The sequence below is a fragment of the Oncorhynchus nerka genome, linkage group LG3, assembly GCF_034236695.1.
Source record: "Oncorhynchus nerka isolate Pitt River linkage group LG3, Oner_Uvic_2.0, whole genome shotgun sequence".
NCBI lineage: Eukaryota > Metazoa > Chordata > Actinopteri > Salmoniformes > Salmonidae > Oncorhynchus > Oncorhynchus nerka.
This window is the reverse complement of record NC_088398.1, coordinates 20,003,330-20,022,459: the sequence shown is the minus strand read 5'-3', so window position 1 is coordinate 20,022,459 and position 19,130 is coordinate 20,003,330. Positions and strand designations below refer to the sequence as shown.

Below are 19,130 nucleotides of genomic sequence, written 5' to 3'. Positions count from 1 at the left end.
CTTTCCTCCAGCAAGAAATTAACTGACTAGAGATAGTCAACTGTAAAAGTGGGCCTGTCACCATGGCAACAGACAGGAAATAGGGCTTAAGCGGTTTCCTGGCTGCTTCCTCTTAATCATGTAATGACATCTCTCTCAGAAATGTCTATAAGGAGAGTTCAGATGCGTGTGTGGTAGGTAGGCCTGTAGCACTCACTAACTGCTAAGTATTCATACCCCTTGACTTGTTCCACATTTTGTTACAGCTTGAATTTAAAATGTATTCAATCTTTTTTTTTTTTTTACCCATCTACACTGCATAATGACAAAGTGAAAACATGTTTTTAGAAATTTGACAAAGTGCATTTTTTGGGGACATTTTAGCACATTTATTGAAAATGAAATACACAAATATCTAATTTACATACACTACCATTCAAAGGTTTGGGGTCACTTAGACATTTCCTTGTTTTTGAGAAAAAAGCACATTTTTTGTCCATTAAAATAACAAAATTGATCAGAAATACAGTGTAGACATTGTTAATGTTGTAAATGACTATTGTAGCTGGAAATGGCAGATTTTTTATGGAATATCTACATAGGCGTACAGAGGACCATTATCAGCAACCATCACTCCTGTGTTCCAATGGCAAGTTGTGTTAGCTAATCCAAGTTTATCATTTTAAAAGGCTAATTGATCTTTAGAAAACCCTTTTGCAATTATGTTAGCACAGCTGAAAACTGTTGTTCTGATTAAAGAAGCAATAAAACTGGTCTTCTTTAGACTAGTTGAGTATCTGGAGCATCAGCATTTACAGGCTCAAAATGGCCAGAAACAAAGAACCTTATTCTGAAACTCGTCAGTCTATTCTTGTTCTGAAAAATGAAGGCTATTCCATGTGAGAAATTGCCAAGAAACTGAAGATCTCATACTACCTTCACAGAACAGAAACGGGCTCTAACCAGAATAGAAAGAGAGAGACTTGTGATGTGGCAAATATCTGGGGAAAGGTATAAAACAGTTTCTAGAGTGTTGAACGTTTCCAAGAGCACAATGGTCTCCATCATTGGAAGGGAGGTGACCAAGAACCCAATAACTACTCTGACAGAACTACAGTCTCTACAGCACTTCACCAATCTGGGCTTTATGGGAGAGTGGCCAGACGGAAGCCACTCCTAAGAAAAAGGCACATGACAACATGCCTGGAGTTTGCAAAAAGGCACATGAAAGACAGAGCATAAGGCAAAATATTATTTGGTCTGATGAGACACAAATGAAACTCTTTGGCCTGAGTGCAAAGTGCTATGTCTGTAGAAACCAGTCACAGCTCATCACCCGTCGAACAGCATCCCTACCGTGAAAAATGGTGGTGGCAGCATCATGCTATGGTGATGCTTTTCAGCAGCAGGATCAGGGAGACTGGTAAGGATAGAGGAAATAATAAATGGAGCCAAATACAGGCAAATCCTTGATGAGAACCTGCTTCAGAGTGCAAACGACCTTAGATGACCCCAAGCATACAGTCAAAGCCATGCTGGAATGGCTTCAGAACAATGTGAATGTCCTTGAGTGGCCCAGCCAAAGTCCAGACTTGTGGAAAGACTAAGATTGCACATCTCGATTTGGGGAGCAGCGGTGAACAGTAAAGCGGATACAGACATACCCAAGACGACTCAAAGCGGATACAGACATACCCAAGACGACTCCAAGCGGATACAGACATACCCAAGACGACTCCAAGCGGATACAGACATACCCAAGACGACTCAAAGCGGATACAGACATACCCAAGACGACTCAAAGCGGATACAGACATACCCAAGACGACTCAAAGCGGATACAGACATACCCAAGACGACTCAAAGCGGATACAGACATACCCAAGACGACTCAAAGCGGATACAGACATACCCAAGACTACTCAAAGCTGATACAGACATACCCAAGATGACTCAAAGCTGTAATCACCGCCAAAGGTGCTTCTATAAATGATTGACTCAGGTGTAAACATTTCATTTTCCCAAGATGACTCAAAGCTGTAATCACCGCCAAAGGTGCTTCTATAAATGATTGACTCAGGTGTAAACATTTCATTTTCAATCAATTTGCAAAAATGTCTCAAAACATGTTTTCACTTTCATTATGAGATAGTGTGTGTAGATGAGTGAGATATATATGTTTTATCAATTTTGAATTCAGGCTGTAACAACAAATATGGAATAAGTCAATGGGTATGAATACTTTCTGAAGGCAATGTACCTTTTCTTTGAGCACAGCTTATGTATAATATGTTACCTCCTTAGTTTAAAGATAAAGGACATTGGGCTTCCCACCTTATATGAATTTCTTCACTAAGTATATTAAATAAATGTCATGATGGGATTTCCATTTGGACATTAATTGAGCTCAGTGTAGGCCTAAAGTCTTTGTATTTTCTGACTGGTGCTTAGCAGTTTTCTGAGCACACATAATCTCCGCTAGCTGTTTTATCTGATACGGGGCCAGGTAACATCTAGATAACAGTGTGTCGGTTTAGAGAAGATCCTTGATATAATCTTATATGTCTGCAGCTGACTGTGACTAGCCTTTTCCCCATCACGTGCACTGATGAGCATGTTATAGAAAAAAGTTACTATCCCCAGTTCTATAGAGCCATAGCTTCCCTTTGTTTACATTTACATTTAAGTCATTTAGCAGACGCTCTTATCCAGAGCGACTTACAAATTGGTGCGTTCACCTTAAGACTTCCAGTGGAACAGCCACTTTACAATAGTGCATCTAAATCTTTTAAGGGGGGGGGGGGGGGGTGAGAATGATTACTTTATCCTATCCTAGGTATTCCTGAAAGAGGTGGGGTTTCAGGTGTCTCCGGAAGGTGGTGATTGACTCCGCTGTCCTGGCGTCGTGAGGGAGTTTGTTCCACCATTGGGGGGCCAGAGCAGCGAACAGTTTTGACTGGGCTGCGCGGGAACTGTACTTCCTCAGTGGTAGGGAGGCGAGCAGGCCAGAGGTGGATGAACGCAGTGCCCTTGTTTGGGTGTAGGGCCTGATCAGAGCCTGGAGGTACTGAGGTGCCGTTCCCCTCACAGCTCCGTAGGCAAGCACCATGGTCTTGTAGCGGATGCGAGCTTCAACTGGAAGCCAGTGGAGAGAGCGGAGGAGTGGGGTGACGTGAGAGAACTTGGGAAGGTTGAACACCAGACGGGCTGCGGCGTTCTGGATGAGTTGTAGGGGTTTAATGGCACAGGCAGGGAGCCCAGCCAACAGCGAGTTGCAGTAATCCAGACGGGAGATGACAAGTGCCTGGATTAGGACCTGCGCTGCTTCCTGTGTGAGGCAGGGTCGTACTCTGCGGATGTTGTAGAGCATGAACCTACAAGAACGGGCCACCGCCTTGATGTTAGTTGAGAACGACAGGGTGTTGTCCAGGATCACGCCAAGGTTCTTAGCGCTCTGGGAGGAGGACACAATGGAGTTGTCAACCGTGATGGCGAGATCATGGAACGGGCAGTCCTTCCCGGGAGGAAGAGCAGCTCCGTCTTGCCGAGGTTCAGCTTGAGGTGGTGATCCGTCATCCACACTGATATGTCTGCCAGACATGCAGAGATGCGATTCGCCACCTGGTCATCAGAAGGGGGAAAGGAGAAGATTAATTGTGTGTCGTCTGCATAGCAATGATAGGAGAGACCATGTGAGGTTATGACAGAGCCAAGTGACTTGGTGTATAGCGAGAATAGGAGAGGGCCTAGAACAGAGCCCTGGGGACGCCAGTGGTGAGAGCGCGTGGTGAGGAGACAGATTCTCGCCACGCCACCTGGTAGGAGCGACCTGTCAGGTAGGACGCAATCCAAGCGTGGGCCGCGCCGGAGATGCCCAACTCGGAGAGGGTGGAGAGGAGGATCTGATGGTTCACAGTATCGAAGGCAGCCGATAGGTCTAGAAGGATGAGAGCAGAGGAGAGAGAGTTAGCTTTAGCAGTGCGGAGGGCCTCCGTGATACAGAGAAGAGCAGTCTCAGTTGAATGACTAGTCTTGAAACCTGACTGATTTGGATCAAGAAGGTCATTCTGAGAGAGATAGCGGGAGAGCTGGCCAAGGACGGCACGTTCAAGAGTTTTGGAGAGAAAAGAAAGAAGGGATACTGGTCTGTAGTTGTTGACATCGGAGGGATCGAGTGTAGGTTTTTTCAGAAGGGTGCAACTCTCGCTCTCTTGAAGACAGAAGGGATGTAGCCAGCGGTCAGGGATGAGTTGATGAGCGAGGTGAGGTAAGGGAGAAGGTCTCCGGAAATGGTCTGGAGAAGAGAGGAGGGAATAGGGTCAAGCGGGCAGGTTGTTGGGCGGCCGGCCGTCACAAGACGCGAGATTTCATCTGGAGAGAGAGGGGAGAAAGAGGTCAGAGCACAGGGTAGGGCAGTGTGAGCAGAACCAGCGGTGTCGTTTGACTTAGCAAACGAGGATCGGATGTCGTCGACCTTCTTTTCAAAATGGTTGACGAAGTCATCTGCAGAGAGGGAGGAGGGGGGGGGAGGGGGAGGAGGATTCAGGAGGGAGGAGAAGGTGGCAAAGAGCTTCCTAGGGTTAGAGGCAGATGCTTGTTTGTTCTTTGCCTTCAGCTGTCCCTCTGACATTGTGAGCGAATCACAATTCGCTATTAAGCAAAACATTTAAAGATATCGACAAGGAAACGAACACTTGACGTGCTTGTCTGTACAGTTTTTATGGACAAAGATATGCTAACATTCAGTAAACGTGCAACAAATTACAAATACAAAACAGAAAGGTAAAGCACTTAGAGCATTAGGAAAAGCGCTATTATATAAATGAATATTAAAGTCAATATTATTCCATCATTAAACACAGTATAAGAACTGTAACTTGGGTCAGACTTCTCAGAACTAGTTTATGCAAATAAAATACAACCATCTCTTGACATCTCATCTTACTCTGTATACCAATCCATTGTGATCCTGTAATGTTTGTTTTCACCGACAGTAATAAACTGAACTGTACATTTATTGACATGTCCTTTCAACAACATGCACAAATCTGTGACATTAGCCAGGTGCTTGTATTACCAAAAGAGGCCCACTGTTTGACATGAGTATCGGTATATATTTGTTGGAAGATTTTAAAAAATTCAGCAATGTCACATTTTTTTAATTTTAGGGGCATCAATGTTTCCTCTATTAATACTTAAGTGGGGTGGTCCGCCCTGTCTACCTCTAACTCCACCTTGAATAAATGGATGAATACATTACATTAGGTGTGGGCTGCCCTGAATGTTGCTGTGGGGACACTCAGGTCCTGCCTAAGGAAAAACATAGGATAAACAACAGGGCGTCATACAATATATTGAACAGGAAGGCTGGCCAATAATCTGAGATGAGAGGTCTTGAACTCTGGTCTGGTCCATCTCACAGTAGGGAAAAACAAAAGGGATGTGACTGACCAGCGAAACCATGTTGAATTTTCTAATTGGTTAAGGTTCAAGGTTAGGGTCAGTTTCAGGGTTTGTCTTCACAGGACTGTCAATAAGATGCAGGCCAGTCACATTATTTTAGCCTCTCCTCTCACAGTAGGCAACAGGAAGTGCTGTGCATGGGAAGGTGTGCGGGCAGCTTGGTATGCTGCCTGAAGCTGTTCCTCTTGTTGTTGAGCACTGGGGCGGCGGTGGCCGGGGGGGCTGTGGGGGTCTCCTGGGCAGCAGCAGGAGGCACTGCACTCTCCTGCACCACATTGACCTGCTGCGGAGGAGCTTCGGGCTTGGCCGCGCCCCCTTTGTTGTTGTTCTTAGTGTTCTTTTTGACTTTCTTCTCCTGTGGCTCGGTGGGGTCTGTAGAGTCTTCGGGGGCGCCCTCTAGTGAAGGTAAGGGCTCTGCAGGCAGCTCTGTGGGGGTGGGCTTGCCCTCTGCCTGCTCCTCGTTGGGAATGTTCAGGTTGGAGGTGGAGCGCTTGGTGTTGGTGCAGGTGGACCTGTGTGTAAAAAACTTATTAAAAAAATGACCACATACAGTAGGTACAAAAGCAAAGCAAATTAGTAGCAGGTGTGTTTTTCTTATGCAAGCCCTTCTCTCCACAAACAGGCTGATGTTGGAACATTACTAACTATACAGTAGTGAAATTCAATGAACAGTTCACAGTCATATGACATAGGGCATCTTGCAGTATATCCCTACAGAAGAGATTGGTGTTGCCTCCTCCCCTGCTCCACTTACCCATTGGAGCTCCTGTCCTCTGAGTCCTTCTGTTCACTGCTGTAGCGGAGCTCTGCTGGAGTCTTAAACGATAGGTCCTTCTTCCCCTTCAGCCAATATGTCTTCATGTAGCCTTTACCCTGTGATTGGACAGAATTTAGGCAGAAATAGTACCGTGTTCATGATCCTTATATTCAATAACTGTCATAACTCAGCCAATGGATGGGCTGCAAATGACCATTTCAAGAGTTTTATCAAAATTCAAGTCTTGAAATGGTCATTTGCAGCCCATCCATTGGCTGAGTTGATCTCATCCATTGGCTGAAGAGATCAAAATATATTTTAATAGATAGATTTTAAAAATAGATTTAGTGTGGTGCATTTATGTCTGTTTGGCAGGTAGAGCATCACACGGTGCCATGATGGGACATCATACACATACCTTCACAAAGATCTTTCCCCTCTCCTCAATTATGTAGGGCTCGTGTTCCAAGTGGTCTTTGGTGGTCTGGCTTATGTGGATCTGCATGCCCTGTACAGACAGACACACAGAGGTTGATGGCTGACATAGTGCTAACTATTCAGCTCACTCAATGTCACATTGGCCTACTTACAAAATAAATGATTTGCTATACAGTGCTAATTGATCGTGTCTATTGGGTAAATCCATTTAAATTCAATCAGTTTTTGACAGCACCCTTTTTTTTAACAAATTTTCCATAAAAATGTATACATTGTAGAAGTGCTCAGAAAGTGACCTTTGGACCTGAATGCCAAAACATTCAAGAGATAAAGTTGCTCAAAGTTGACCTATTCTGCATACCCCAGCATACCATGACATCCATGTCTTCATCACTGGGAAATAGAAACAGTTGATAATTGGTATAATTTAAAAGCTTACAAACAGGGTTGTCAAACTATTTGATACTTTTTTTTAAAGTATGTAATTCTTTCTTTAACCTTAAACATCAATTATCAAAAAATACATTTACTCAATTTTTTAATTTTTTAATATTCACATACATTGTAGCTTAGACCCTATTTGACATCTGAGGTTTTTGTGTTGTGACCAATGTTCCCACTAAGCTGCACATGGGCACGCAGCTCCCCGGGACTGCCACTCAGAAGAAATATCAGCCTGCGCAGAGAAGCAAGAGATTGACCTTCACTCAACTATCTAGAGTTTTCCCCATTAGTTAACACTATCAACATTTCCCCATTACTGTGGGAATTGTGATTGAATCAATGCAATATTAGCCACATTCAAGGCAATATACTGAAACACAACTAAGTATGCAAGACTTAGTATGCAAAACTACCTATGCAAGAGATTTTGTTGTAGGCAGAACACAGAGTAAGTTTCTATTGCAATGACAGGCACAACTCAGGCCCTTACTCTACACAGACCAGTGCATAACCAATCAGAGCTGCAGTAGGCATATATGCAAATAGACCATTGCCATATATGAATATAAAATGTATTTATATAGCCATTCTTACATCAGCTGATATCTCAAAGTGCTGTACAGAAACCCAGCCTAAAGCCCCAAACAGCAAGCAATGCAGGTGAAGAAGCACGATGGCTAGGAAAAACTCCTTAGAAAAGGCCAAAACCTAGGAAGAAACCGAGAGAGGAACCAGGCTATGAGGGCTGGCCAGTCCTCTTCTGGCTGTGCCGGGTGGAGATTATAACAGAACATGGCCAAGATGTTCAAATGTTCATAAATGACCAGCATGGTCAAATAATAATAATCACAGTAGTTGTCGAGGGTGCAGCAAGTCAGCATCTCAGGAGTAAATGTCAGTTGGCTTTTCATAGCCGATCATGTGCCATTCACTTTGAACTGGACAGTGTTTACAGCATGAGCGGTTGTGAGTAGATGCACTTGTTTTGAGATTAAAGCACATTTCTACGTGTTCATATCATTTGCTAGTTAGTGAGTTATTAGCCCGGTTATAGATCATTTGTAGTCAGCAATAGGGGAGTGATTGCTTCCTACAAGAGCACAAAACATACATTTCTAGACATCTTTGAAAAGCGAGTCAGGTAAAGAGATTTTTTTTTTGTCTTAAAGAGGCAGTTTTGTATTTTGAGATAGGGATGAATAAGCTAAGTAGCCAATAGGCAGAGGGTAGCATAATTTGTCTGATTCTCTGTAATAATGGTACGGGTATAATTATGAGTCTTATTTTGTAAAGTGGTTTCTTGCATCAAACACATCATTTTCAGTCACCTCCTTGTCTGAAGGACAAGTGGATAAACAGGTTAATGTCAAGTCCTGCATGTTTTTTTCTCATGGACTGTAGGCCTATATTGAACACCACACATTGGCTGCTACTATTTCCATGTAAACATTTTATGGGATGCATTTTCTCTATTGTTTTTGATGGTAGGCCACTTTGGTAGGCCTACATTATGATCAAATAGCCACAGTAGCCTACTTGACCACTGTTAAAACTAACTTAAACTGGATACAGCATCAGTGTTCACAGTAAATGCGAGCTGGAAGTTACACAGAATTTTCACAACGTTCAAGTTTGCGCTCAGCAGACCTGAAATTTGTTCAGTGCCTACATTTTCTTGAGGGAACTTTGGTTGTGACCACCATTGGTTGAGACACAACATGCTCTTGAATACAGAGTGGGTGTCAATCATAGAAATATAACATGTATGGAAACTTTTGTTTAAATCAAAAGGAATGCTGTCAAAAAGTGATTTAATTCACATGGATTTACCCTATAGTGAGATTATGTTCTAATGTCAGAACTCACCACCCCGTTGCTCTCCATGCGGGAGGCAGTGTTGACGGTGTCTCCAAACAGACAGTAGCGAGGCATCTTCAGCCCCACCACCCCAGCCACCACCATCCCTGAGTGGATCCCTGAAGGGAAACAACACACAATGAAGTTAAACTGCTTTACTGAACCTGGATCAGTGACTAGATTCAGGGTGCCTTAAGGAGTATAAATCTGGCAGCATTAACTGAGGAGCACAGTCAGGACATGGCAAGACAATATCAAGCCTTTGACTTCCTTTTGACTGGATTATAAAGAGACACTGTACAGTATGTGTATGCTTTATGTCTGTCATATGCAGGGTTGGGTAGATTACTATATAAATGCAATCTGTTACAGTTACATGACCAACATTGTAATCAGTAATGTAACTTTTGTATTACCCAAACTCAATAATGTAATCTGGTTACTTTTGAATTACTTTCCCCTTAAGAGGCATTAAAAGGAAGACAAAAAGGATCCATCAAACACATTTTGGTGTGTCATCATAGTGGTCTCTGACTTGTGGAACAAACTTAAACTTGCACCTTTTTGTCAATGTTGAATTGAATGTCAGTGAGAAAACAGAAAGGTGTCATAATGTATTTTGTTCCGCAATCGTCCTTTATGAATTTAAAAGTAATCCAAGAAGTAATCATCTAGTTTTTCAAAAGTATCTGTAATCTGATTACAATATTTCTGCTAGTAATGTATTACAGGTACAGTTTTTTTGTAATCAGATTACATGTAATAATTATATTTCTATGGTAAGGCCCACTCCTGTCTACACTGTCTGTGCCATAAGAAATAGAGTGACTAGATTGTATTTAAATGGTCTCTGCTCACCGACTCTGATCTGGATGTTGTCTCCAGTGGAGGGGTCTTTGAGGTGGTCGATGGAGCTCAGCATGTCCAGGGCCATGTCACATATGTGGTGGGCATGGAAGGTTGTCTTATTGGGCACGCCTGCCACCACCATGTAGGCATCTCGGATGGTCTCCACCTGAACCCAGGGGAATAAGAGTCAAGTAGTATGTTTAGATGCATTACTGTATACATTATATCCTACCGATGAAATAAACTAAACATTCCACTTTGTAAAACATTGCAACAGCCACTCAATGCATGATAATAGAGTCTGTTCTCCTTTTTGGTCCAGCCAACCTTGGTTGAGTATTCAGGCATATTGTTCCCACAGAGGCCCTTGTTTTGTATTGTTCCCACAGAGGCCCTTGTTTTGTATTGTCCCAGTCATTCACCTTGTAGACGTTGTGCTTCTCGCTGAGCGTGTCGAAGACGATGTAGATCTCGTTGAGCATGTCCACCACCTGCATGGGCGTGATGTGGATGCAGATCTCGTTGAACTTCACCACGTCGCTGAATAGGATGGTCACGTCCGGGAACACCTGGGAAACGGAAAGGAAATACCAGCACACTTAAATGCTTGACATTTTACTGTGGTGTTTCTTCTGGCTTGATAGAAATGAGGTGGCTAGTTGGCTCCAGAATCCAATTGAGCCTTAATGTCATTGAATGTTTTGAGCCAACATGGAGGATAGTTTCCTCTACAAACTCTATGGCTGTGTCTGAAATGGCACCCTATTGCCTATATCCTGCACTACTTTTGACCAGAGCCGGGGCCTATATAGGGAATGGGGTGCCATTTTGGATGCACCCTGTATATCTGTATATGTATCTGTAAATGTACGGCTAGTACCTGACATGTCTCCAGGGCCGTGATACCCTTCCTGAGCCGGTCAGCCACAGCTTTGGGGATCATGGCATAGAGGAGGGAGTCTCCTCTCTTCTTCTCCTCGTCAAGCTTCTTGATGATCTCCTGGAGCTGGGCGTACTTCTGCTGCTCCTGGAGTGCGAGGAGCCACCACAGAGAGAGAGAGAGCTTTCAGTCAACTAACTCCTCCTCATCCTCCTTCAAAGGCCTATCCAGCCCCGCGCTTGAGATGGTATTTGCCTCTGCCTTTCAGTGTGAACTATACACTGCATATGTCTATTTGTAACTTTGAAAATGAAGCTGCCTATGAGCAGGACTGTGTGTGGGTATAGTAGTATGTCTTGCATTCTTAGATGAGGCAAACTTGGGCCAGTTAGTAGAGGAGTTATCTGATAACGTTAACAATGTACCAAGGTACGGTTGTGTGCTGTTCTAAAGGGTGGTATGTCATATATATGAAATGTGTATGGCTTACCTGGTCAAGAGCCAGCTGAAGTTCAGCCGACTGCTGTGTTCCGGCTAAGATGAGCTCTCGGCTGGAGTCATGGAGGTTCAGATCATTCACATAGACGCCCATTTTAATCATGTCCTCCACTGTCTCTATACTGGAAGAGGAAGAAAAAAGTGGAAGTGGAATGAGAGAGACAGCAAGGATGGGGTGAGTGGCTGAAAGGGAGATAAGAAGGGATTGGAAAGGTAGAGGGAAGTGGATAAATGGAACATGCAACAATTTAAATTATTTTACTGTTACAGATCATAACTAGCATAGGCCCACCCAATTGGGAGCCAGGCCCGGCCAATCAGAATTAGTTTTTCCCTCACAGAAGTTGATGTGGAGCTCCTGGGCTGGTGTGGTTACACGCGGTCTGTGGTGATGAGGTTGGATGTACTGACAAATCGTCTTAAACTTACTGGCTTATTGTAGAGAAATTAACATTCAATTCTCTGGCAACAGCTCTGGTGGAAATTTATGCAGTCAACATGCCAATTGCAAGCTCGCTCAAAACTTAAGACATCTGTGCCATTGGGTTGTGTGACAAAACTGCACATTTTAGAGTGGCCTTTTATTGTCCCTAGCACAAGGTGCACTTGTGTAATGATCATGCCGTTTAATCAGCTTTTTGATATACCAGACCTGGATAGATTATCTTGACAAAGGAGAAAATACTCACTAACAGGAATGAAAACAATCTTCTGCACAAAATTTGAGAAAAATAAGCTTTTTGTGCATAATGGAACATTTCTCTGATCTTTTATTTCAGCTCATGAAACATGGGACCAAATACATTATATTATGCATACTGCACATATCTAGAGGCATACAGTAATATTATAAATATTGTATGTCGTTTTTATTATTTTCATATGCTAATAAACACAGACACAGCATACGAAGCCAAATTCCCTAACGTTCAGTCTCATTATGAACGTTTATGGCTTGTCTTATTAAAATCGTAAAATATAGATTTATTGAAAACTGTCACATCTGCTCTCTGTGTATCATTACGCACACCTGTCACCATCATTACGCACATTAGCGCTTCATTGGACTCCACTCCATCGTTATTAATTACCTCCCCTATATCTGTCACTTCCTCAGTTTCTTTCCCGAGTCAGCATTAATGTCATTATGTTTCCCTTGTCCAGATGCGGTCTGTGTTTTGTTTCATGTCGGTTATGTATTAAATATTTTTTTATTTTTTTATTTTTTTATTTGACCCCTTTTTTCTCCCCAATTTCGTGGTATCCAATTGTTGTAGTAGCTACTATCTTGTCTCATCGCTACAACTCCCGTAGGGGCTCGGGAGAGACGAAGGTTGAAAGTCATGCGTCCTCCGATACACAACCCAACCAGCCAGCCAACCAGCCATACTGCTTCTTAACACAGCGCGCATCCAACCCGGAAGCCAGCCGCACCAATGTGTCGGAGGGTACACCGTGCACCTGGCAACCTTGGTTAGCGCGCACTGCGCCCGGCCCGCCACAGGAGTCGCTGGTGCGCGATGAGACAAGGACATCCCTACCGACCAAGCCCTCCCTAACCCGGACGACACTAGGCCAATTGTGCGTCGCCCCATGGACCTCCCGGTCGCGGCCGGTTACGACAGAGCCTGGGCGTGAACCCAGGGACTCTGATGGCACAGCTGGCGCTGCAGTACAGCGCCCTTAACCACTGCGCCACCCGGGAGGCCCATGTATTAAATATGAACTCCCTGTACTTGCTTCTCGTCTCCCAGCGTCTGTTCTTACAGAAATCATGTTTTGGGATTTCTATTATGGTTATCATGGGTATTTGAAAGCAATCAAATCAAACTTTGTCACGTGCCGAATACAACCTTACTGTGAAATGTTTACTTGCAAGCCCTTAACCAACAATGCAGTTCAAGAAAGAGTTAAGAAATATTTACCAAATAAACTAAAGTAAAAAAAATATTAAAAGTAACACAAAGTAACAATAATGAGGCTATATGCAGGGGTACCGATACGGAGTCAATGTGCGGGGGTACAGGTTAGTTGAGGTAATTTGTGCATGTAGGTAGGGGTAAAGTGAATATGCATAGATAATAAACAGCGAGTAGCAGCAGTATTAAAACAAATGGGGGGGTGTCAATGTAAATGGTCCGGGTGGCCATTTGATTAATTGTTCAGCAGTCTTATGGCTTGGGGGGAGAAGCTGTTAAGGAGTCTTTTGGTCCTAGACTTGGCGCTCTGGTACCGCTTGCCGTGCGGTAGCAGAGAGAACAGTCTATGACTTGGGTGACTGGAGTCTTCGCAATTTTTTGTGCTTTCCTCTGACACCGCCTAGTATATAGGTCCTGGATGGCAGGAAGCTTGGCCCCAGTGATGTACTGGGCCGTACACACTACCCTCTTTAGCGACTTACAGTCAGATGCAGAGCAGTTGCCATACCAGGCGGTGATGCAACCAGTCAGGATGCTCTCGATGGTGTAGCTGTAGAACATTTTGAGGATCTGGGGACCAATGCCAAATCTCCTGAGAGGGAAAAGGTGTTGTCGTGCCCTCTTCACGACTGTGTTGGTGTGTTTGGACCATGATAGTTCGTTGGTGATGTGGACACCAAGGAACTTGAAACGTTCCACTACAGCCAGGTCGATGTTAATTGGTGCCTGTTCGGCCCGCCTTTTCCTGTAGTCCACGATCAGCTCCTTTGTCTTACTCACATTGAGGGTCTAGGGTATCTGGGATGATGCTGTTGATGTGAGCCATGACCAGCCTTTCAAAGCACTTCATGGCTACCAACATGAGTGCTACGGGGCGGTAATCATTTATACAGGTTACCTTTGCTTCCTTGGGCACAGGGACTATGGTGGCCTGCTTGAAACATGTAGGTATTACAGACTCGGTCAGGGAGAGATTGAAAATGTCAGTGAAAACACTTGCCAGTTGGTCCACGCATGCTTTGAAAGTACACGTCCTGGTAATCCGTCTGGCCCCGCGGCTTTGTGAATGTTGACCTGTTTAAAGGTCTTGCTCACATCAGCTACCGAGAGCATTATCACACAGTTGTCCGGAACAGCTGGTGCTCTCATGCATGCTTCAGTGTTGCTTGCCTGGAAGTGAGCATAAAAGGGCATTTAGCTCATCTGGTGGGCTTGCGTCACTGGGCAGCTCGCGGCTGGGTTTCCCTTTGTAGTCCGTAATAGTTTTCAAGCCCTGCCACATCCGACGAGCGTCAGAGCCAGTGTTCAATCTTAATCCTGTATTGACACTTTGCCTGTTTAATGGTTCGTCTGAGGGCGTAGCAGGATTTCTTACAAGCGTCAGGATTAGTGTCCCACTCCTTGAAAGTGGCATCTCTAGCCTTTAGCTCGATGTGGATGTTGCCTGTAATCCATGGCTTCTGGTTGGGATATGTACTTCGTCGATGCACTTATTGATGAAGCTGATGACTGAGGTGGTATACTCCTCAATGCCATTGGATGAATCCCGGGAACATATTCCAGTCTATGCTAGCAAAACAGTCCTGTAGCGCAGCATCCGTATCATCTGACCACTTCCGTATTGAGCGAGTCACTGGTACTTCCTGCTTTAGTTTTTGCTTGTAAGCAGGAATCAGGATGATAGAATTATGATCAGATTTGCCAAATGGAGCCTCACCTGGGCACACCCCCTTCTTCCCATGTTCCCCATCCCTATACCTATTTTGTGGTTTGGTATTATCGCTCAGGTAGGTCTTGATGGTCTATAGTAGATTAAATCTTTGTTTGTAAACTACCTTTTTATTTGTTTTTATACTATCAAAGCTTTGGATTCTCCTTTTTTGGTTGCTTTGTAAACGTGTCTGACCGTGGCATCACATAGCTGTAGCCTCAAGGCAAGTTTTGAATTGGATTACGTATTGTACTGTAAGGATGTTGTGGGTGGTCTTACATGGGCGTACTGAGGAAGATGAGCGAGTCCCACTGGGGGACGTACTTCATTTGACCCTTCAGGTGGAGGGGCTTCTTGGGAGGTTCCCTCATATCCTCAAAGATAGTTTCACTGCACTTTCCTGGGGATGACGAAGAGCAGGGTGGGGTCATCCACAGACATAGAACTTGGAAACATTGGTTTAAATTTAGAATTGTCGTCTGTGCCATATTGTCACCAACAATTCCAAGACCATTTACACTCTAGTTATTCAAAATGGTATAGTTAATACTTCATTCAAAATAGACAGGGCAATCACTGATTCTGGCATTGTGTTGGATTTCTGTACCCCTTTCAAATGTAGGAGAACAAAGCTACCGTAATTTCCGGACTATAAACCGCTACTTTTTTCCCACACGTTGAACCTCGCGGATTATACAATGACACGGCTAATTTATGGATTTTTCCCGCTTTCACAAGATTCATGCCGCCAAAAAACTGAGCACCGTCACATAATGTGACGTAAATCGAGCGCGCTCAAACTTCCCATCATTCTGATTACGGTAGTAATTTTGTCACCCTCATCATGGCAAAGACACGGAGAAATGCATATGATGCAGCTTTCAAGTTGAAGGCGATCGATCTGGCTGTTGGAAAAGGAAATAGAGCTGCTGCATGGGAGCTTGGCCTTAATGAGTCGATGATAAGACGTTGGAAACAGCAGCGTGAGGAACCGACTCAGTGCAAAAAAGACAACAAAAGCTTTCCGAGGGAAGAAAAGCAGATGGCCCAAAGTATTTGCAGCCACTCGACATCAGTGTAAATCATGCTTTTTAAGGTGGCGCTCCTTGTTCAGTGGGAGGCTTGGATGACAAGTGGGGAGAAATCCTTCACTAAAACGGGCCGCAGGCGAAGAGCATCTTATGGTCAAGTCTGCCAGTGGGTCCTGACAGCGTGGAGCATTGTCAAAAAATCCACTATCATCAACGGGTTTCGAAAGGCTGGAGGGACTGCTGCGTGTTGAAGGGGCAGCATGAGCTCAGCGGGGTATTTGCCTCCGGATGAAAGTGACAATGAAAACGATCCAATATCGGATGAAGCAATTCTGAGGCTATTCAACTCCGACACCGAAGGAGATGACTTCAGTGGTTTCAGTGCACAGGAGGAGGAAGATAGTGACCATTGACTTTCTTGGTAGGCTACTGTTTTAATTTTTGAAAGCCTATTTACATTTTTTAAAGCCTATTTATTTTTGTTACAAGCCGTGTTTTGTTAAAGCCTATTTATTTTTGTTACAAGCCGTGTTTCGTTTAAAGGCTGTGTAAAGTTAATTTGTTTCAATGTACCGGTAGGCACCTGCGGCTTATAGACATGTGCGGCTTATTTATGTACAAAATACATATTTTTAAATAATTCAGTGGGTGCGATTTATATTCAGGTGCGCTTAATAGTCCAGTAATTACGGTATGTAACATGTAAGCTTATCTTGGTGAGCTGGACAGGTGGGAAGATGTGTGAAGGGCGAGGAAGAAGGGGTTCTCACCGGTGACAGTCTGGAAGGCAAGCAGCTCGATGTCCTCTCCCCCTGAGTTGGCTGAGCTGTTGTACTGAGTCAGAGCACTGCTGAACTCCTGGTCCCCCTTCATCTCCTCCACAGACTTCACATCTAATGGGCCAGAGGAAAGGAGGGAATGAATGACGGAGGGAGGGAATGACTGAGTTAGGGAGGGAGGATGGGTGGCTGAGTGAGGGAGTAACATTTGTTTAATGCATTTCACTTATGCGAATAACAGCACTGACAGAGAGATTGGAAGACTTTAAAAGCCCACTGCAGTCAAAAATGTGATTTTCCTGTGTTTTATATATATCTCCACACTATGAGGTTGGAATAATACTGTGAAATTATGAAAATGATGATAATACCCCTTTAGTGTAAGAGCTGTTTGAAAGAACTGTTTGAAATTTCAGACTTTTTGGTGGGATGGAGTTTTGGCCTGCCTGTTGACATCACCAGGCAGTAAGTTAAGTAAATAGACCAATAAGGGAGTTCCAAACCTCTCTGCAAATAACAGCTAGTTTTCAGTTGTCCACTCCCAGACAGTCCTAGCAAAATTCTTGCTTAAGAAATTGCTCTTCGTTAAGAAGCCTCTTTTCATTTTAGTTGAAACAATCACAGTAATATACTTAATTGTTTCCAAGATATGATTTGATATTGAGATAGAGAAAAACAGCTGCATTGGACCTTAATTAATCAAAATCACTTAAACATTAGACATGTGCTAGAGATTGTTAGGGACAAAGTACTCCCCTCTCCTGTCGGTTGACTGTGGCGACGGGCGGACCCTTGACTTCTCTGTACTTCTCTCTTCCTCTCTTTTGGGTTTCTCACTCTCCTCTTTTCCCTCGTCTTCCTTTTCCTTGCTCAGTTTAGGGACATTCACCTTCTGCTTGCTCTCCACCACAGCTTTGGACAGTAGCTCAAACACATTGTTAAGGTGGGTGTAGATCTGAGGGAAAGCATGGGAACAGATGACTTCATTCAAGTCCAGGGCCCGTATTCACAAAGCGTCTCAGTGTAGGAGTGCTGATCTAGGATCAGGTCCACACTGTCCATGTAACCTTATTTATTGTGACTATGAAGACAACATTGATCCTAGATCAGCACTCTTACTTTGAGATTATTTATTCTGAGACTGGCCCGGATACATGCAGACATAGTGAAGTTTAGCACAGTCATCATATTTCCCAAGTAAAAATAGCCTTTGAATGACAAAAACATCGCCCATAATATTTGTACACTATTAAAATGATCAGAATTGAGAAATGTTATCCTTTCTCTCATTTCTAACTATCAGGAAGCCTGAAAGAACAGGCTGAGTGGGCGGGGAGTTTATATTCATGAGCTAGCCTTGACTGACAGCTCTTTGAAAACGCCCTTGTGGTCATTGTAACAAGGTAAACAATGGGCCACGTCATTGATGACCAGGTAAAAATGGGCCACATCTCATTCCGAGTCTAAATTGTAGGCTCAACCCATTTTCTCTGCAAAATGCTCTCATAGTCAACAGAACTGTTGGATATCAGATTAACAGCAGCAACACACAATTGCATTTCTACTAATTACAATATACAGTTCACTGACATACTTCTTCACAAGAATTAGTAAAGCCTGAGTCACCTTAGAAGCTTACACATAAAAGAAAGTACAAACAGCATATAATAAGTGTACTGGACAATTTATTGTTGCCTCAGCATTAAATCAAATAACATTTTATTGGTCACATACACATATTTAGCAGATGTCTTTGAGGGTGTAGCGAAATGATTGTATGTATTGATCAGACATTTATTTGATTATTTACATTAGGACAGCATAGCCCAAAATATTGATAAACATGAACACTCATGAGAAATAATGGTGAGAAATAGTGGTGAGATATCATTTGATAAAAACATTTTTTTTATTAGAGCATAAGCCTAATATAGGCACCCAGCCACCCTAGCGTCCAGGATCCCATTGATTCGTACAATTTGTAACACTGATCTCCTATCCAAATGCTTGGACAAAAAAACATACAAATTAACAAAATGTGATATCATGTAAAAGTTAATTACTTTGGCTTTAGGTAATGCAACTAACCACAGAGATTGATGGGGAGGGGAGTGGGAGAGGAGCATCAACGCCATACAACACTCCTTCCGTGGCCTCCAACTGATTTTAAATGCTAGTAAAACTCTTCATGCTCTTCAACCAATTGCTGCCTGCACCCGCCCGCCCGACTAGCATCACCACTCTGGATGGTTCTGATGTAGAATATGTGGACAACTACAAATACCTAGGTGTCTGGTTAGACTGTAAACTCTCCTCCCAGACTCACATTAAGCATCTCCAATCCAAAATGAAATCTAGAACCGGCTTCCTATTTCGCAACAAATCCTCCTTCACTCATGCCGCCAAAAATACCCTTGTGAAACTGACTAGCCTACCGATCCTAGACTTCGGCGATGTAATTTACAAAATAGCCCCCAACACTCTACTCAGCAAACTGGATGTAGTCTATCACAGGGCCATCCATT

General features: G+C 43.6%; 1 protein-coding gene across 1 annotated transcript; it reads right to left on the bottom strand.

Annotated features, from left to right (window-relative positions):
* Positions 1-4,673: 4,673 nt before the first annotated feature.
* LOC115103880 (uncharacterized) lies at positions 4,674-6,311 on the bottom strand. The gene is made up of 2 exons (XM_029624908.2): positions 6,197-6,311; positions 4,674-5,954 (listed from the first exon to the last, which is right to left on the bottom strand). The coding sequence occupies exons 1-2, from the start codon at positions 6,301-6,303 to the stop codon at positions 5,552-5,554; spliced, it is 510 nt and encodes a 169-aa protein (XP_029480768.2). The 5' UTR covers positions 6,304-6,311; the 3' UTR covers positions 4,674-5,551.
* Positions 6,312-19,130: the final 12,819 nt, after the last annotated feature.